This window comes from Henckelia pumila, chromosome 4 (assembly GCF_033568475.1).
Source record: "Henckelia pumila isolate YLH828 chromosome 4, ASM3356847v2, whole genome shotgun sequence".
Lineage (NCBI taxonomy): Eukaryota > Viridiplantae > Streptophyta > Magnoliopsida > Lamiales > Gesneriaceae > Henckelia > Henckelia pumila.
In genome coordinates, this window is record NC_133123.1 from 47,174,942 (window position 1) to 47,196,259 (window position 21,318).

General features: G+C 40.7%; 1 protein-coding gene across 1 annotated transcript; it reads left to right on the plus strand.

Annotated features, from left to right (window-relative positions):
• The first annotated feature begins 16,555 nt into the window (after positions 1–16,555).
• Positions 16,556–18,558, plus strand: LOC140860976 (uncharacterized). The gene is made up of 5 exons (XM_073263973.1): positions 16,556–16,559; positions 16,706–17,391; positions 17,619–17,763; positions 18,000–18,127; positions 18,301–18,558. Exons 1-5 carry the CDS (start codon positions 16,556–16,558, stop codon positions 18,556–18,558), a joined length of 1,221 nt encoding a protein of 406 aa, XP_073120074.1.
• The last annotated feature ends 2,760 nt before the right edge of the window (positions 18,559–21,318 follow it).

Here is a 21,318-nt window from a genome sequence, read left to right on the forward strand (position 1 = left end):
GGTCCTACCCCACCTATTGCCAAGCACACATACAAAGACAAAACAACAGCCGGATAATTCGTTGAGAATAATATTCCCAGTAAAAGAGACTAGCATGCAATATCAAATAAGCATTTCAAATCGAAATACATCAACTTCCAGATATTCAAATATCAACCATGCAATTTCAAGACAAATAAAAATGAAATGCATGTCTTTAAAACTCTTGGATTATCAAGTCCGGATAATCACAACATTGCTTTTTTTGCTTTTGGGTTCCCGAGGATGAGATCACGTAAACAACTCACCGACTCTCCCGATCGAGGTGGTGTCACGTATCTCCATCCTCTAGACTTTGGTGCGACTATAAGGAGTATGCTAGCACTAGATGAAACGGCTACACCCAAGCCACTCACAATATGGCCCCCAAAACGTCTAACATAAAAGGGTCGTCCTGCCCGCCAAAATCAAGGATTCTAAGCTGTAGATGAATGCAATGCAAACATAACTCAATCAAATAAATTTGAGTAAAAGCAAATAACATGCAAGTATGTGATTCTTCGAAACACTCGAATTAAGTCGGATTCGAGTCACTCGTTCCATTCCAGTCTAAGTAATCTTATACCTGTTCTCAAACGTCGATGCTCCAAACCTGGAAACAACAATGATTCCTCAATCAAGATTCCATCAAACTTTCTCAATCGAATAAAGAAATCGATACTATACCGACTATAATCTTCAAAGCGATTCAACTCCTGAAATCTCACAATTCAACGGCCTTCGAATGAATCTGTACGGAGGTAAGAGAAGATCAAGAATGACGATCGGTCAGTCGAAATCAGATAGTAGATAAAATAAGAACAGTTCAAAATTCATACAATTCCTCAGATAAAGATTCGCAGTCAGAAATCTCATACAATCTAATCCTCTTCTCTGTCCCCAAATCAGTTCCGTCTGCGAAAACAATTACTCCAACTCTTAAGATTAGAAAAGATCACGAAAATTTCCTCATAAGACACTAGATAACAGATCTTCTAATCAATAAGATCGCTACGAGCTCAAAGTCCAGATTCAGACATTGAGTCTCGAGCGTCTTCCGCTGTCTCGATGTCTAGACTAGAGCACGATTCCTCTGAATAATAATACATCCCAAGATCTCGATAAGAAGAATACCAAGTACTGAAAGATCATTAGCATCGAAATCAGTATATCAGAGCACTGGTCGACAAAAATTCCATCACCAAATCATAAAATCGAGGAAGAAAACTCGATCCAAACAGAATTCAGACATCGAAGAATAGCATACAACTGTTCTGCACAAAATCTGCTATAAATTCCTCAAAAGCTCTGAAAGATCAGTACAATTCTTATTCCAACAGATAAGAAATCATCGATAAGAATTCATAGCTTCCACTAAAACTTCTGAAAGATCCCGTTAATGGAAGATTAACAACACTAATTGAGTGTTCGTCAATTCAAACGACTCAACAAAAGTTAAGGAGCACGATAAACACTAAACAAATTCTTCAATAAGAAGGCAAGAGACTCGCCAGTATTATCATTTAATTAGAGTAGGAAACCAAAGTCGAATGTTACCTGATCTGCTAATATCGGGTGCAGCCTAAGTCTACGGATCCTCAGACAGAGCAAAAACTTGTGCCTACTGTCTGGGAGGCTGATTCGCATACTGATTACCTTCCTGCCTAATCTGCTGCTGAGGTTGGAAAGAGTGGACAGTAGGTGTAAGGTCCAAATCCACTAAACTCACTTACGATGATTTTAAAATAATTTTTATGATTTTATGTCATAAATTGTTTAAGTTATGATTTCATGATTATGTTTATTTTACGTTTAACAATTTGATTAAGTAAATAATTTCAGGTTGAGTTTGATTCTAGACTCTCGGGACGAGGCTAACTTACGAACGAAGTGTTAGAACGTATTTTCACGAGTATTTTAAGTATAATATTGATATACTTTGAATAAAAGAGTTGGGAGATAGTATTTTTATCAGTCGAGTCAAGGAAGAGTGGTAGACTTTATTTTAATTAGTCACCACGATGCGAATTAAGTGTTGAAAGCAACACTCTTCTATCACGTTCCCCACTTATTTATGGACTTGTCTCCCCATGATTGTCCTCCTTCACACCTACCTTCTTCTTCTTTCTTTTATTTTCATTTTATTCTCTTCTTCTCTGAACACTACACGGTTCCTTCAAGAAATTTCAAAGTTAAACTTCAATCTTGCTCCTCTTCGTGGTTAGTTCGTCTCCGAAGTTCCGGATCAACTCCTCCTCCATTCAAGGCAAGTTTTTAAAGAATTTTAAACCACCATTCAAGATATATCTATTTTGATAAGAAATGATGTGTGTTGATGAGTTTAAGCATGATTTTAAAGATTTGAGAAGCATAAAAGCATGAAGTTTATGATATCATGATATGTAAGTCGTTCTTGTGAAATTCTTGATAAATAATGTGTGATGATAGATTCTTATTGTTTAGAGTTGATAAAGGACTACTTTTGAAGGTGTGTGTTGAATTTTGAAGTCTTGAGTTAGTTTGAGTTAAAACTTTGAAATGTTGCATGTGCTGAATTGTTTCGGATTAGCGGCACTTGTTACTTTTTTTTACGATTTTAACTAGTGTACTTATCCAAATGATATGAGAACAATTTTATTGGAAGGATAGCTTATTTATCTACAACTTTCGTGTTTTGAGTTTTCTTAAAATCATTTTGAAAGATTGACCAAAATTTCCTTGAAGTGTGTCAAATGTTTTGAATTTCTGGCAGTACCACATCTCGGGAGAATAAGCATAAACTTTTACTGAAAATTCTATTTTAGGTGAGGTTTTCAGCATTCGAAAGCCAAGATCAAGATCTACAACTTTCATGTTTACCACGTTTTCATATTCTGAATTAAGAATAGAGTTTTGGAGCGAGCAAGATGAACCAGTTGCGCAGGTCAGGCGCGCCCGCGCCTAGAAGTTGAGCGGGCGCCCCTTTCATTCGAAATTTATGATTTTTATATTTTATTTTAGGGTCCTAAATTCATGGTTATGATTTTTTAAGGCTTCTAAAATATATTGAAGAGTTTCTATGCAAAATATTTCAAGTTTTAAGTTAAGAACGACAAGAACGACTTACGTGGATCGATTACGTTATGTGGTGCATGTACATGTCTAAGTTTCTTTCATGAAACCTATGTTCAATATGAAAGTATGATTTTTATCATTTATTACATGCACGAATTTATCGAGTAAAGCTTTATGTTCATGAAACAAAAGTTAAGATGGAAATTATGATGTTTCAATGATGCTTCATGATGGATGAAATGATATGTTGATGAAATGAAAATGATGAAGCATGAATGAATAATGCTATGTTGAATTATGAAAATATAATATGTTGATGCATGAAAATATTTTGATGTCTTATGTGTCTTTGTGGTGGCAATACGGGAACAGTGCTCTGGTTTGGGCTCCGGAGTAGCCCTCCCAAATATGGCTCAATGTACGGGGTTAGGTCCTCCGGGATGAGCTCCGAAGGAGCCGCCGAAAAGGAATGAACGAAAGTTATGAGGCGTAATGCCATATGATTGTTGATCAACAAGAAAAGATGAATGTTCCCATTATGACGGTTGCCACAATTTCGCATAATTCGTCACCAAATGATAAGTTTATGTTATGTTATGTTACGTTTAATTGATAATTGAAATCTCATGATTTTTACTGCATACTCTTGTTGAGTTTTTAGACTCACTATACTTGAATGGTGCAGGTAATGAGGATGACATTTATGCATATGTTGACGAGTTTAATGTCGGACATGAAGAAGAGCAAGGAGTCGGACCGGCGGGCGATGCATGAGTGTGTTATGTGTTGAGTGTGATATGCTATGTCTTGAGCTATTTGCAACTTTATGATGTATTTTAAGGTTGTAAACAAGTTTTATAAATTTTAAGGTTTGGATTTGGTTTGTAAACTATTCTGAAATGTTTTAAGTAAGGTTTGATGTATGCATACATCTTTAAAAAAAAAAAAAAAATTTCTTTTCCGCGTTCTATAAGGTTATGTTAGTTTTGTAACATCTTCATCGGTTGAGGGTGTTACAGTAGGTGCTTGCTGCTGAGGCTGAGCTGTCTGTCTCGAAGAACTTCCACTCTGAGCTTGCTTAGGGACACGCTGAGGACACGTTCTTGCAAAGTGCCCCGCCTGGTTATAGATATGAATGCTTCCAAAAATACCTCTACACTGATCACTGGAGTGACGCCCTCCGCAATTGGCACAAGACATGCCTGACTGACCCGAACTTTGTCCCGATACATACTGCCTCGAGCCACTAGAGCTCGAAGAACTGCCTCCATGCTTCTTAAACTGCTTCCCCCTCGGAAGATAGTAATCCTTCCTATTACCTCCACTGCTACCACCTTCAGAACTCGGTGGTTGATTTTGAATCTGAAAATATTGATTCTGGAATTGGGACGGTTGGTTCTGATAATGAGAAGGTTGTGCTTGGAAGTGTCCTTGCTGCTGCTGAGGCACAAACTGAGCTCCTCTCTGTCTTCACAAACCTGCTTCAACTCCTTTTGCATGATTCATGGCATCCGCAAAATTATCTGGCCCAGCATTGTTTACCAGTGTGAAGATATCAGGGTTCAGACCATTAATGAACTGGTCGGCTTTAGCTTCTTCATTGTCGGCAATGTGCGGTGCAAAACGCAACAAGCTATCAAACTTGGCTACGTACTCCTCAATGTTCAAATTCCCTTGCCTCAGATTTTCAAACTCGGCTCCCTTGTCCTTTTGGTACAAAATTGGGAAAAATCGCTTATAAAACTCAGACTTAAATAGATTCTAGTTAATAGCTGTACCTCGGTTCTCCATGGATCTCTTCGTCGCTATCCACCAGTTCTTAGCAACACCACGAAGCTGATGAATGACCAACCTAGTTCTGCGGTCATCAGAATAGTCAAGGGAATCAAACAACTGATCAACGTAATCCAGCCAACTCTTACAGTCAACTGGATTCTCTGTACCCAACAACAACGGTGGATTAAACGACTGGAACCTCTTCAGCAAGGTCTCCATCGGCGTTGCTGTGGCATCCAATTGATCGAATTCAGTACTAGCTTGCTCAGTCGTAGGAATAACTGGCGGTGGGTTCCTATTAATAACACGTCGAGGACCTATCTGATAATCAAAGGTTAGGATACAAGATACCTCAATCTCTGCACTTCGGTGCCCCTTACAACCTCTCAGAATTCGGAAACCAGTTGATAACAAAACAGTTATATCTCAAGTAGATCATGCTTTATAATTTAAATCACATAGTCATGTAATTCAATCAATTCTCAATTAATAAAGCATGCTCGCATGGTATTTAAATAAATCAAATTTAAATAATTCAATCACATGCGAGAATTCAATTCATGTGGACTCGATCTACCCTGCTCACTTCTAAATTCAGTCCAAGAATCTTAGGTCTCTGATACCACTTAATGTGAGATCTAGTTTCTAAACATCTAATCAAAAAGTAAACTAACAAGCAAGCATTAAAAGTCGAGAGAATTTTTTTTAACAAGGGCCGCGCGGCCGCGCACTGTGAAAGAGTGGGTGCCCAGTAAGCCAACTTGTGGCTATGGGCTTTGATGACTCTTTGTATAAACGATCTTTTGTTTAATATAATTTACACTTTTATTAATGGCAATGACTTTATCTTTCTTCATATTGTTATATTATGATATACTATTGTTGTTTTGATAAAGACCTTGAATATACTATAGTGTATGTATGATGTGGTAGAACATGGGGATGTCTATCATGAAACACATCTTATAGTCGCTGTATATTCTAAACTGTTCCTAGTCGATTGAGCCGTCCGATAATAAGGATAAGGATCGCTCGAGTTTGAGACTAGCATTTGCGATGCAGAGTACCACGTTTCATTGGTAGGGAACATGGAGATGTTCGAAGCATGCAAATGGATATTCATATGATGAATGATCGAACTACCCTATCCGGACTTTCCAAGTGGTTATCACTTATCGAGTGGATAAAGTCCGCGGTTTTGGTTGTACACCATTAGTCCTTACTACTTGAAACATCATGGAGACTCTATATGCTAGTACTGTGCTTTGACTCGTTTACCGACTCTATTGGGGTCATCAGGTGTCGGGATTAGGTACAGTTACAACACATATAAGAGTCGATGCATTGTTGTCAAGGATTCACCACATACTTGCGAGTGTGGATATCCTATGCGATCTGAGGAGATGTTAGTGTGACGAATCTCTGGCCAGAGTATTTGATGTGATTTAAGAAATGGTTTCTTAGTAGCACATGCGATGTCACTAATTTGATCTTCAAGATGTATTGCATAGTTATCGAATCTTGAGCGACTCTCGATATACCAATGGTTGTTGATTCGATCGGGATATATGGATGAAGGGACCGTACTGTACGCTAACCAAAATCTACTGGTTCTTGTAGGCACTATCAGTGATACCTAGGGAATCATGGGGCGATGTTGCTAGGCGCTTTACCATGATTCGTTGGGCAAGTCGGAAATTGTTGTTCCGAGTCACAAGGAGTTGTGAGCCCACGGCTAGCTGTATCCCTGAACCATTGAGGGTCACACAGTGTAATGGTTTTTTAATCCCCATTGAGATGGTTAAATTTAAAGAGTTAAATTTAATGAACAAAGAAGTTGGACTTCTTAATTAAGAGTAAGGGAGTAGGATTTCCTAAAATGACATAGGGATGGACATTTTTGGAAACCACTGAATTCGGATTCAGGAAAATTTATCTTGACTTTAAAATGTGCAGAAATGGTTTCTGTGCACGTTGGTGAAATCGGTTTATCAATCGGAGTCACGATGAATTTTATATTAATTTTTGAACATGCAGGCTTTGCTTGTCGGGCCTCAACTTATGACTAATGGGCCCTAAGCTGTTAGTGGCCTGCATTATAAATAAGTTATTGCAGTACAGAAATTACACACAACTGGTCATAATTGAGACAGGATTTTTCGAAAACCCTAGCCTCTTCTCTCTCAAAGTGGCCGAACACCCTCCCTTCTGTGTCAGAGATTTTCCGGTCTGTAATTTTGAATTGCAGTCAGGATTAATGAATCAAATTCGTTATTCTCTTCGCAGAAAACTTCTGATAGATTTTCTAGTGCAATCTATCATAGGGATTAAACCTCCATTCGTGGACCTGATTGAAGGAAAGATTATTCATCAGTTCCAGGGAGAGACAACAAGAGCAGAGAAATCTGTTGGAGTCCAGAATCTCGATTCGAGATTAAAGGTAAAAATTATATAATTGTTATTTAATTTTTACACACACAAATAATTTAATCGTAAGGTTGATACCCACACTATGGAATTGTTCCATATTAAAATTTTAAACTTCCGCTGCACCGGGTATCAATCGTGATTGATCTGAATGCCGCGTTTTTTCCAACAGTGGTATCAGAGCCAGGTTGCTCAGATCAAACGATTAAATTAATCGATTGTACAAAAATTTTTGAGTCTCGGTTTTTTAAAACAAAATAAATATTTTAAATAAAATTTTTTTTTTTCCGGGCAAAACCCGGGCAGCGATTGGATCGCTGCCCCGGGCGGCGCACGGCGCCGCCCAGGGCAGCGATTGTCGCTGCCCTAGGGGGCAGCCGGGCTGCCCCGGCCCGACCCCACGGGGGTGCGGGCCGGCCCGGGAGTGTCCCGGGCGGCCCGCGGGAAAAATTATTTTTATTTTAAAATTAATTTTAATATGTTAAAATTTTATTTTTGGTTCGGTCAAAAATTGTTTTTGATTGGTTCACGAGGCTTCGGATCGAATTGTTCGAGTCCGAAAATTTTAAAATTGATTTTTGGATAAATTTGAATTTTTGGAAAATTTTAATATTTTATCCTTAAATTGAATTTTGAAATCAATTATTTTTGGTACAATTGATGATAAGATTTGATCTTATGGATATATTAAGTAAAATATGATTTTATCTATAAAATTGGATTCTGTAGATAAAATATGATTTTATTTAATAAAAGGTAAAATATGATTTTATATGTAAAATATGATTTTATATATAAAATATGATTTTATCCTGTTTAAATTTAAATTGCCATATGCATGATATCCAATAAATTAATTTTTATTTAAATATTATTGGATAAGGATGATCGATTGTCATGACCAATTTTGTAGGTGTATGTTAGGAATTTACATTTGTTTTTATTGTTGTTGGTTTTATTAATGGGCCTGGTTTATGGCCCAATATGAATGTCATATGTAATAAAAGTGGGCTTGGTTTATGGCCCGTTCCCACCCCTAAAAATGTATCCCCTACTTGTCATTGTTATTTATTGTAAATACATTAGATTTAGTGGGAGATCAAGATTTGAAGATGAAGGTGGGCCCAGCAGACAATAAAGACAGAAAAAATGTAAATTGGAAGCAAATGTAATAGGATTGCATTGCATACTGCATATTACCTAGGATTGGACTAAGACTCGTGATTGGCAACCACGGGTCAATTAGAAATGAAATCGATCATCCTATATAATATATGATATTATGATTGTATGCATGTTTTAGACATAATTGTATGAATCCGGCAAGCATACAATAATTTGAAAAATGATGAGACAAATTTTCATAATTAAAATCCCTCATTTTAAATATGATTTAAAATTGATATCAAGATAAATAAAGGAAATTTAAATTTGTTTAAATGTTTCTACCTTCCACCAACAATCAATGTATGAGATGCTACCCGCGGATACGGTCTGGCTCATATTATTGGGGGGGGCCGTCCGTCGGAAAGCTGTACATTGGATCGACACATGTTGTAAGTTGGGTGGAACTCCCATGGGATCGGCTCATATTATTGAGGGATCCACATGGCGACCGTCCATCACAACTTAATATTGATGGGTCATCTTGACATGTCACTATAAACGGCGTCATATTATTGGGCCCTTATTGGACATGAGGTTAACACATGGGGGTTGCTTTGGAAGCAATTGGGCTCTACCTTTTGAGAATTATGGTTGGCTGATATTATTCGGGACCATAAGTTTGTCAATTGGACTCCATGTTCTCACTAAGGAAAAAGTTTCCCGTTTTCACTAAAGGGTAGTGAAATCGTTAAAATAGTGGGAGTGAGATTCATAAAATTAAATTTCGCCTATTTTATGTCTTAGTAAATTGCTTAAACAATCATTGATATTTGTCTGTTTTCTTTTCAGTATTTCATAAGATGAATTCGCGTAATCCATTATTCTCGATCCTCGAACAAAACAAGTTGACTGGCGCAAACTATACGGAATGGTTCCGGAAGTTGAAGATTGTCTTGACTTCGGAGAAGATGCTCTACGTGTTAGAGAAATCTCCTCCAAAGGAAGCACCAGCTGACGTAAGTCCAGAGGAGTTGGCCAAACTTGATGCATGGTGGGACCATGACATCAAGACCAAATGCTATATGCAAGCCTCGATGTCTGATGAACTCCAGAGGCGATTTGAGGACACCGTGAATGCTGCTGACATTCACGCTCAACTCAAGGAACTTTTTGGGGCTCAATCGAGGGCTGAAAGGTTCGCTACTGTTAAGGAGCTGATGACGTGTCGCATGCGTGAAGGGACTTCGGTCCGTGATCATGGGGTACGAGTGATTTGGCTCCTACAGAAGTTGGAAACCCTTGATTTGGTGTTGGAGCATGAACTCAACGTGGATTTACTGCTTCTGTCTCTTCCTTCTTCGTTTGACGGATTTGTGGTAAATTTCAATATAAACAAGATAGAGGCCACCCTTGAAGAGATGGTCAATATGCTTGTGACATATGAATCCACATTAAAGAAGGATAAACCAGCTTTCTTGGTGGGCTCCTCATCTTCTGCTAAGAAGGGGCCAAGTATGAAGGGTAAGAAACGTTCTGCCCCACCCAAGAAAGTCGAGCCCGAGAAGAAGCACAAGACAAAGGCTTCAAAAATGGAAAAATCCAAGGATGTTTGCCATTACTGCAAGAAGCCCGGTCATTGGAAGCGCAACTGCAAGGAATATCTATAGCAGTTGGGAACTGCGAAGGGTATGTTCTATATTGAAATAAACATTTCACTTAATACTACTTCTTGGGTATTGGATACCGGATGTGGATCTCACATTTGCAATGATTTGCAGGTGATGACAAGAAGTCGCAGGCTTAGAATGGGTGAGACCCAGCTGAGGCTCGGGAATGGTTCCAGAGTTGAAGCTACAGCCATAGGAGATGTTTGTTTAATTTTGCAGAACGGTTTTAAGTTATTTTTAAGAGATGTTTTATTTGTTCCGGATTTAATTAAAAACATTATTTCTGTTTCTATGCTAGATAGAGATGGTTATTCTTGCAATTTTGTGAATGGGATTTGCAATATTTACAAGAATGAATGTTTGATTGGAAATGGACAACTTGAAAACGATCTATACAACTTAAAACTAAAAGACGTTCCAATAAATTATGTTGATAAACCGGCGACAACAAACAAAAGGAAAATCGATAGTCAAAACCCGGCAAAACCTTTGGCACGCTAGACTGGGTCATATTTCCTCAAGGAGGATGAACAAGCTAGTGGGAGAGGGCATGTTTGATATGTCTGATATTAACTCTCTACCTACTTGTGAATCCTGCCTGAAAGGAAAAATGACTAAATCTCCTTTTAAGGGAAAACCTGAGCGTAGTCAGAATCTGTTGGATTTGATCCATACAGATGTTTGTGGACCATTTAGAGTTGGGACTCAACATGGCCACACCTACTTCTTTACCTTTACTGGTGATTATTCTAGGTATGGGTATTTATATTTAATGAAATATAAGTCTGAAGCATTTGAAAGGTTCAAAGAATTCAAGGCTGAAGTAGAAAACAAACTAGGTAAAAGTATTAAAGCACTTCGATCGGATCGAGGTGGAGAATACTTGAGTACCGAGTTTTTGGACTATCTAAAAGAGAATGGGATTCTCTCTCAGTGGACTCCTCCTATGACACCACAGCTTAATGGTGTATCGGAGCGTCGTAATCGAACTTTGTTGGACATGGTTCGATCTATGATGAGCTTCACTGAGCTTCCACCTTCGTTTTGGGGCTATGCGCTTGAAACGGCGGTATTGTTGTTGAACAACGTCCACACTAAAGCATTGGACAAAACACCATACGAGTTATGGAATGGCAAAGCTCCTAAGTATTCGTACTTGAGGATTTGGGGATGTCCTGCTTACGTGAAGCGGACAGTGGGAGAAAATTTGGATAGTCGATCCAGCTTATGTTATTTTGTGGGGTATCCGAAGAATTCAATCGGATATTATTTTTATTATCCTGCTGAAACAAAGGTGTTTGTTTCAAGGAATGCCTGTACCTAGAAGATCCGAGAGGACTTCTAGACCTCCTGTTTGATATGGTCTTCTTCTTGAAGGGGATCAAGATGAACCCGATGTTGGATGTGATCCAAGAAACTTCAAGGAAGCAATTTCTGATGCGGATTCAAATTTATGGCTTGAAGCTATGCAGTCTGAATTAGATTCGATGCATACAAACCAAGTTTGGTCTTTAGTAGATCCTCCCGATGGAATTGTTCCAATAGGGTGTAAATGGATCTACAAGAGAAAGCTTGGACCTGATGGTAAGGTATTGACCTACAAGGCGCGATTGGTGGCAAAAGGTTATACTCAAAGACAAGGAGTTGACTATGATGAAACTTTTTCACCAGTTGCAATGTTCAAGTCCATAAGAATCCTTATTGCCATAGCTGCATGGTATGACTATGAGATATGGCAAATGGATGTGAAGACTGCTTTTCTTAATGGAGACATTAAGGAAGAAATCTATATGAAGCAGCCTGAGGGGTTCACATCCATGGGAAGCGAGCATAAGGTATGCAAGCTTCAGAGATCAATTTATGGTCTAAAACAAGCATCAAGAAGTTGGAACCAGAAATTTGATGAAACAATAAAAGATTTTGGTTTCATCAAGAACCCGGAGGAACCATGCGTGTACAAGAAAGTAGTTAAGGATGCTGTGACATTCTTAGTACTTTATGTTGATGACATCCTACTCATTGGGAATGATGTAGGGATGTTGCAGTCAACAAAGATATGGTTATCAGGTAGATTCTCGATGAAGGATTTGGGTGAGGCATCCTACATTCTTGGGATACATATCTATAGAGATAGATCTAAGAGAATGATAGGACTCACTCAATCAACCTACATCGACACCATATTGAAACGGTTTTCAATGGATGGGTCCAAGAGAGGACATCTACCCATGTGTCATGGAGTTTCTTTATCCAAGTCTATGTGTCCCAAGACTGATGCAGAGATAGAGAATATGACACATGTACCATATGCGTCAGCTATAGGTAGTATCATGTATGGGATGATATCTACAAGACCGGATGTAGAATTTGCTCTGAGTGTCACGAGCAGATATCAGGCTAATCCTGGTCAAATGCATTGGAAAGCCGTGAAGGACATTCTTAAGTACTTACGAAGGACTAAGAATATGTTCATGGTATATGGAGGACGAGAACTGAAATTGGAAGGCTATACCGACTCTAGCTTCCAAAGTGACGTGGATGACTCGAAGTCAACCTCTGGATTTGTGTTCATGCTCAATGGCGGTGTTGTCTCTTGGAAGAGTTTTAAGCAGGACACCACAACGGATTCCACCACTGAGGCTGAATACATTGCAGCATCAGCTGCTGCTAAAGAGGCCGTTTGGATGAGGAATTTCGTCCAAGAGTTGGGCGTCATTCCTGAATTTGTTGGTCTAGTCCCGGTGTACTGTGACAACACGGGTGCCGTTGCTCAAGCAAAGGAACCAAGGTCTCATCAAAGATCCAAACACGTACTGAGGAAATACCACATCATCCGGGAGATTGTGGAAAGAGGAGACATCACTGTCGAACGAGTGGCCTCTGCAGACAATATCGCTGATCCACTTACTAAGCCCCTGCCAGGACCATTGTTTGACAAACATCGCGAAGCAATGGGTCTACGTAGTATGACTAGTTGGCTATAGGGCAAGTGGGAGATTGAAAGAGTGGGTGCCCAGTGAGCCAACTTGTGGCTATGTGCTTTGATGACTCTTTGTATAAACGATCTTTTGTTTAATATAATTTACACTTTTATTAATGGCAATGACTTTATCTTTCTTCTTATTGTTATATTATGATATACTATTGTTGTTTTGATAAAGACCTTGAATATACTATAGTGTATGTAAGATGTGGTAGAACATGGGGATGTCTATCATGAAACACATCTTATAGTCACTGTATATTCTAAACTGTTCCTAGTCGATTGAGCCGTCCGATAATAAGGATAAGGATCGCTCGAGTTTGAGACTAGCATTTGCGATGCAGAGTACCACGTTTCATTGGTAGGGAACATGGAGATGTTTGAAGCATGCAAATGGATATTCATATGATGAATGATCGAACTACCCTATCCGGACTTTCCAAGTGGTTATCACTTATCGAGTGGATAAAGTCCGCGGTTTTGGTTGTACACCATTAGTCCTTACTACTTGAAACATCATGGAGACTCTATATGCTAGTACTGTGCTTTGACTCGTTTACCAACTCTATTGGGGTCATCAGGTGTCGGGATTGGGTACAGTTACAACACATATAGGAGTCGATGCATTGTTGTCAAGGATTCACCACATACTTGCAAGTGTGGATATCCTATGCGATCTGAGGAGATGTTAGTGTGACGAATCTCTGGCCAGAGTACTTGATGTGATTTAAGAAATGGTTTCTTAGTAGCACATGCGATGTCACTAATTTGATCTTCAAGATGTATTGCATAGTTATCGAATCTTGAGCGACTCTCGATATACCAATGGTTGTTGATTCGATCGGGATATATGGATGAAGGGACCGTACTGTACGCTAACCAAAATCTACTGGTTCTTGTAGGCACTATCAGTGATACCTAGGGAATCATGGGGCGATGTTGCTAGGCGCTTTACCATGATTCGTTGGGCAAGTCGGAAATTGTTGTTTTGAGTCACAAGGAGTTGTGAGCCCACGGCTAGCTGTATCCCTGAACCATTGAGGGTCACACAGTGTAATGGTTTTTTAATCCCCGTTGAGATAGTTAAATTTAAAGAGTTAAATTTAATGAACAAAGAAGTTGGACTTCTTAATTAAGAGTAAGGGAGTAGGATTTCCTAAAATGACATAGGGATGGACATTTTTGGAAACCACTGAATTCGGATTCAGGAAAATTTATCTTGACTTTAAAATGTGCAGAAATGGTTTCTGTGCACGTTGGTGAAATCGGTTTATCAATCGAAGTCACGATGAATTGTATATTAATTTCTGAACATGCGGACTTTGCTTGTCGGGCCTCAACTTATGACTAATGGGCCCTAAGCTGTTAGTGGCCTGCATTATAAATAAGTTATTGCAGTACAGAAATTACACACAACTGGTCATAATTGAGACAGGATTTTTCGAAAACCCTAGCCTCTTCTCTCTCAAAGTGGCCGAACAACCTCCCTTCTCTATCAGAGATTTTCCGGTCTGTAATTTTGAATTGCAGTCAGGATTAACGAATCAAATTCGTTATTCTCTTCGCAGAAAACTTCTGATAGATTTTCTAGTGCAATCTATCAGAGGGATTAAACCTCCATTCGTGGACCTGATTGAAGGAAAGATTATTCATCAGTTCCAGGGAGAGACAACAAGAGCAGAGAAATCTGTTGGAGTCCAGAATCTCGATTCGAGATTAAAGGTAAAAATTATATAATTGTTATTTAATTTTTACACACACAAATAATTTAATCGTAAGGTTGATACCCACACTATGGAATTGTTCCATATTAAAATTTTAAATTTCCGCTGCACCGGGTATCAATCGTGATTGATCTGAACGCCGCGTTTTTTCCAACACACTGCGCTCTGCCCGACGCGCGGCCGCGCATGGCGCCCTGCCCGGGAAGAAACGGGTTGCGCGACGCGCTCCACCTGCTGCTAAAAACAATTTCAATGTACGACCAAAGCTCGGGGGAGTGAAACAATCATCGCTCTAACAACAAAATCATGCATTGGTACAAAATTCCAGCAACAAGGTATTAAAATACATTAAAAGTGTAGAACATGCATCAATTCTAAGTTCCACGATCCAAAATACAATACGATACAAGTTCAAATACAAATTCGACTTCTACAACAACAAGGTCTCACTCTATCAACTCATCCACCTAGCCATGCAATCTCTGACTTGGTCCTGCCCCACCTGTTGCCAAGCACACATACAAAGACAAGACAACAGCCGGATAATCCGATAAGAATAATATTCCCAGTAAAAGAGACTAGCATGCAATATCAAATAAGCATTTCAAATCAAAATACATCAACTTTCAGATATTCAAATATCAACCATGCAATTTCAAGACAAATCAAAATGAAATGCATGTCTTTAAAACTCTAGGATTATCAAGTCCGGATAATCACAACATTGCTGCTTTTGCTTTTGGGATCCCGAGGATGAGATCACGTAAACAACTCACCGACTCTCCTGATTGAGGTGGTGCCACGTATCTCCATCCTCTAGACTTTGGTGCGACAATAAGGAGTATGCTAACACTAGGTGAAATGGCTACACCCAAGCCACTCACAATATGGCCCCCAAAACGTCTAACATAAAAGGGTCGTCCTGCCCGCCAAAATAAAGGATTCTTAGCTCAAGATGAATGCAATGCAAACATAACTCAATCAACTTAATTCGAGTAAAAGCAAATAACATGCAAGTATGTGATTTTTTGGAACACTCGAATCAAGTCGGATTCGAGTCACTCGTTCCATTCCAGGCTAAGTCATCTTATACCTGTTCTCAAACGTCGATGCTCCAAACCTGGAAACAACAACGATTCCTCAATCAAGATTCCATCAAACTTTCTCAATCGAATAAAGAAATCGATACTATACCGGCTATAATCTTCAAAGAGATTCAACTCCTGAAATCTCACAATTCAACGGACTTCGAACGAATCTGTACGGAGGTAAGAGAAGATCAACAATGACGATCAAACTCAATAGCCAAATATCATCGACTCAAAATGGTTCAAAATCCCAATTTCAAACCGGTGGCATAACGGCTATATTCTAATCAAACCGGAATCGCAGACAGCATCATAAAAACAATATCAACTCAATACAATGCCCAAACAAAAACAAAAGCTCAAACCCAACAAATCTAAAAATCCTCATTTTCGAAAATGGCTTCCAAAAATCATAACAAATCCGAACGACGCTCTATTTCAAAACCAACAAAGAATAAACGATCAGAACTCTGCCAAGATCAACATACTCGAATCTCAATCGATTCTAACAACATCCAAAAAATAGAATGCATCTGATCGTAGAAAAACTTACGATAGAACGAAGCTCTTGTAGCCGTGATCGCTAATCTGCCTTCAGAATTAAATTCCAACGGACGGATCGAGCTCAGACTGAAATCTGGAAAGCTTGGAAGTCTCTTGGGCGTCTTCAATGGAGGAGGGAGACATTGGAGGGGATGAAGAAGTGAAAGAATGGGTCAACTTATACTTAAATATCTATTTAAGTCCAAAATTGCGTTTTAGTCCCTCAAATTTCCAAAATTTGCAAAAAGGACCTTGATAAAAAATAAGTCAGCTCTTGAACTCTGCAATCTCTGATTATCTCAAATAAAGTCAATTAAGATAAAATCGGGGCGTTACATGCACTGCATCCGCCACCACCTCCTCCACCTCCACCGCCACCTCCACCAGCTGCAGATGTTGGGATGCAGGTGCTAGCGAGCTTAGCCCGTATCCTAGAGCGACATGTGGACGCTCCGAGGCCTAGGCTTGGGACTATTTACGAGCAGTCCAGGAAGATGAATCCAAAGGACTTTGCTGGCAACATTGATCCACTGGTAGCGGAGGGATGGATCCGTTCGCTTGAGGTGATCTTCCGCTATATGCAGTTGGGAGATCCGGATCGAGTCCGTTGTGCTGTCTTTCATCTCCAGGATGATGCTGCCCTCTGGTGGGAGGGAGTGGAGAAGACAGTAGACACGGCTACCCTGACTTGGGCTGAGTTCAGGAGACTTTTCTTTGAAAAGTATTTCACGGCTGATGTGAGAGCCCGTTTGAAGACGGAGTTTTTGAGCCTGCGAGAGGGAGACTTATCAGTGGCTGAGTTTGTGGTGAAATTTGAGCGATGTTTCCACTTTGTGCCTCTGATTGGGTACGATGAGGCGGAGAAGCTCCAACACTTCATTGTTGGGCTACGACCCACTATCCGACGAGATGTACTCATGGCGGAGCCAGCTGACTATGCTTCGGCGCTCAGACGAGATTTGAGGTCTGAGCAGACTTTGAGGGACATAGCGCTGAGGCGCAGAGTAAGAGGCCACTACCATCTCATGGTCCACAGCAGCAGCATGGGAAGAGGCCATTCACTGGGCCTCAGTATCAGCAGGGACCCATTAGACCTCAGGGGCATCTAGCCAATAGGCCCCAGGGACATCATGTTCAGTGACCCCAGGGTCAGCAGGCACCGAGACCCGCTCCTCCCAAGACTGGGGAGAAGCCTGTATGCCCGAAATGTCATCATGCTCATCATGGACAGTGTCTGGCAGGTGCCGGAGTTTGCTATCGATGCAAGCATCCTGGACACATGGTTTCGGATTGTCCTTTGCGCGCCATGCCAACTCAGGGGAGAGTGTTTGTGATGCAGGCCAAGGAGGCTGATCCTGATACCACGCTCGTCATAGGTAATATTTAGATCTTTTGGATTAAGGGTGATTTAATTGATTCGTAGATGAAATTTTTGATTTTGATCTTTTCTTTTTTGGAATGAGAACTTGTTTTAGGTTGCATGCTTCGTGTTAATTGGTCGTGCTGAAATAGATAATTCTGAGTATGGAAGTTGTTGGCTTAGAATGAACCTAAGTAGGACTTGTCTTATTTGCTTTCAATCTTTCCGTGGTTGTAATCACATTTAATGCAGGTAGAATTTTAGTAGCTGGTGTGGCCACTAGAGCCTTATTAGACTTAGGGGCTACCCATTCTTTCATATCGGAGGCTTTTACCCGCAAGCGGAGCATTGAGTGCGAGGATCTGATTGGTGGATTCACAGTGACCATCCCATCAGGGGAAAACTATCCACTAGGAGAATGGTGAAGAATCTTGAACTTCTGTTGCAAGGGCAACCAGTAGTTGCAGACTTGATAGTGTTGCCCATGCCTGAGTTTGACTTGATTCTCGGGATGGATTGGATGACGAAGAATGCAGTGGTGATCGACTTTTAGCTGAGTTCACTGTTGGTCAGACCAGAGGGAGAAGAACCGTTTCAGTTTGAGGCTACTAGGGGTTCGAGGAAGACACTGATCATATCTTTTATGCAAGCTAAGCAGATGGTGCATGAAGGATGTGAGGCGTTCTTAGCCAGCTTATCTTTGACAGAGTTGCCTCCACGTCCAGATATTTCAGATGTGGACATTGTCAGGGATTTTGAGAACGTTTTCGCAGACGATGTTGTGGGCATTCCGCCTAATAGAGAAGTGTAGTTCTCTATCAACTTAGTACCCGATACTATGCCAATTTCTAAGGCACCGTACAGATTGGATCCTACGTAAATGAGGGAGTTAAAAGAGAAAATTCAAGAGTTGCTTGATAAGGGTTTCATACGCCTTAGTTTCTCTCCATGGGGTGCACCGGTCCTTTTTGTGAAGAAGAAGGACGTAAGCTTAAGGCTGTGCATAGACTATCGAGAGTTTAATAGGGTGACAGTGAAGAAGAAGTACCCACTAGTTAGGATTGAGGACCTCTTTGATCAGTTTCAAGGAGCCTCAGTATTTTCGAAGATTGACCTTCGATCCGGTTATCATCAGCTGAGGGTGAAAGAATCGGATGTGTTCAAGACAGCTTTTAGGACTCGTTACGGTCACTACGAGTTCCTTGTGATGCCGTTTGGGTTGATGAATGCGTCAGCGGTATTCATGGATTTATGAACCGCGTATTCCATCCTTTCTTGGACCAATTTGTCATCGTCTTCATTGACGATATACTTATATATTCCAAGGATAGAGAGGAGAATTCGCAGCATTTGAGGACTGTTCTAAAGGTACTCCGGGAACGGAAACTATTTGCTAAGTTCGACAAATGCGAGTTTTGGTTGGAGAGAGTAGCATTCTTGGGCCATGTCATTTACGAGATAAGTGTTGAGGTAGACCCCTCCAAAGTTCAAGCAGTGAAGGAGTGGTCAGTACCCAGAAACGCATAGGAGATTCGCAGTTTTCTGGGATTGGCTGGTTACTACAGGAAGTTTATCAAGGGCTTTTCATCAATTGCATTTCCCTTGACAGCATTAACCAAGAAGAATGCTAGGTTTGTTTGGAGTTCCGAGTGTCAAAGGAGCTTTGATGTATTAAAGGAAGATCTTACGACAACACCAGTATTGGCTATGCCATCTGGGCAAGGTCACTTTGTGGTTTACACTGATGCTTCCAAGTTGGGATTGGGAGCAGTTCTTATGCAGCGTGATAGGGTTATTGCTTTTGCTTCTAGGCAGTTGAAGGAGCATGAGAAGAATTATCCTACACATGATCTGGAGTTAGCGGCAGTAGTGTTCGCTCTCAAGATTTGGAGACACTATCTCTATGGAGAGAAGTGTAAGATACTCACCGACCATAAGAGCCTCAAGTACTTCTTCACCCATAAGGAGTTGAATATGAGGCAACGGGGATGACTAGAGTTGGTGAAGGATTATGATTGTGAGATCGGTTACCACCCGGGTAAGGCTAATGTGGGTGCAGATGCATTGAGCCGGAAGACGGCATTGATTCCTTCCATGTCAGTGGCTAGACCATTGCAGGATGAGATTCAGAGATTTAGATTGGAGTTCTATGCCGAGGGTAGGAATCCTAGATTGTCAGCCTTGTCAGTGCAGACCACATTGTTTGACCGTATCAAAGTTGCTCAAGCAGATGATGAACAGCTGAGAAAGTGGAGACAGAGAGCTGAGGAGAAAGACAGTGGGTTGTATTCTATAGTAGATGGGATTGTGAAGTTCAGAGATCGGTTTTGGGTTCCTGCAAGTGACTCTCTGTGAGCTACTATCATGGCAGAGGCGCACACATCACCGTACTCTATCCACCCAGGTAGTACGAAGATGTATTGGGACCTTCAACGGTTGTATTGGTGGTCGGGCATGAAGTGTGACATTGCCCAATTTGTGTCAGAATGCCTGACATGCCAGCAGGTCAAGGCAGAGCACAGAGACCTGCAGGATTACTTAAGTCACTCCTTATTCCAGAGTGGAAATGGGAGAACATTACCATGGATTTCGTTGTTGGTTTGCCGAGGACAATGAGGAATTCGAATGCTATTTGTGTTATAGTAGACCGACTCACAAAGTCGGCACAATTCTTGCTAGTGAGGACGACCTTCACGGTGACGCTGTATGCAGAGTTGTATATCCTAGAGATAGTCAGACTACATGATATCCCTGTTTTCATAGTGTCTGATAGAGATCCGCGGTTTACTTCAACTTTTTGGAAGAGTCTTCACGCAGCTATGGGGACGAAGCTTTTGTATAGCATTGCCTTTCACCCGCAGACGGATGGACAGTCCGAGAGGGTGATTCAGATCCTAGAGGATCTTTTGAGAGCTTGTGCCATTGACTTTCAAGACAGTTGGGAGTCAAGACTACCATTGGTGGAATTTGCTTATAACAACAGCTTTCAAGCCACCATTGGTATGGCGCCTTACGAGGCACTCTATGGGAGACCGTGTAGATCTCCGATATTGTGGATCGAGACTGGGGAGAGGTCAGAGTTGGGACCAGAGATTGTTCAACAGACCGCCGAAGTTGTAGCCAAGATCCGTGACAGGATGAGAACTGCACAGAGCCGGCAGAAGAGTTATGCTGATCACAGGAGGAGAGACTTGGAGTTCTCGGTGGGAGATCATGTGTTCATCCGAGTTGCACCCTTGAAGGGAGTTATGAGGTTTGGAAAGAAAGGAAAATTGGCACCGAGGTTCATAGGACCCTTCGAGATTTTGGATAGGGTAGGGGCATTGTCTTATAGGGTGGCCTTGCTGCCTAACCTTGATGGGGTCCATAATGTCTTCCACGTGTCGATGCTGAGGAAGTACATCTCGAACCCATCCCATGTGCTCAGTTTGGAACCCCTTCAGCTATCTCCTCACATGACCTATGAGGAGAGGCCCATCCGGATTTTGGATAGACAGGAGAGAAGACTCCGTAACAAGTCGATTCCAATGATCAAGGTGAGATGGCAGAACCATTCGGATGAAGAGGCCAC

Excerpts from the sequence above, each read along its gene's own strand:
- LOC140860976 (XM_073263973.1), top strand. Across the intron at positions 17,392-17,618 it reads ACATAGCGCTGAGGCGCAGA|TGTCTGGCAGGTGCCGGAGT; the intron begins GTAAGAGGCCAC and ends CATCATGGACAG. Across the intron at positions 17,764-17,999 it reads TGATACCACGCTCGTCATAG|GTAGAATTTTAGTAGCTGGT; the intron begins GTAATATTTAGA and ends CATTTAATGCAG.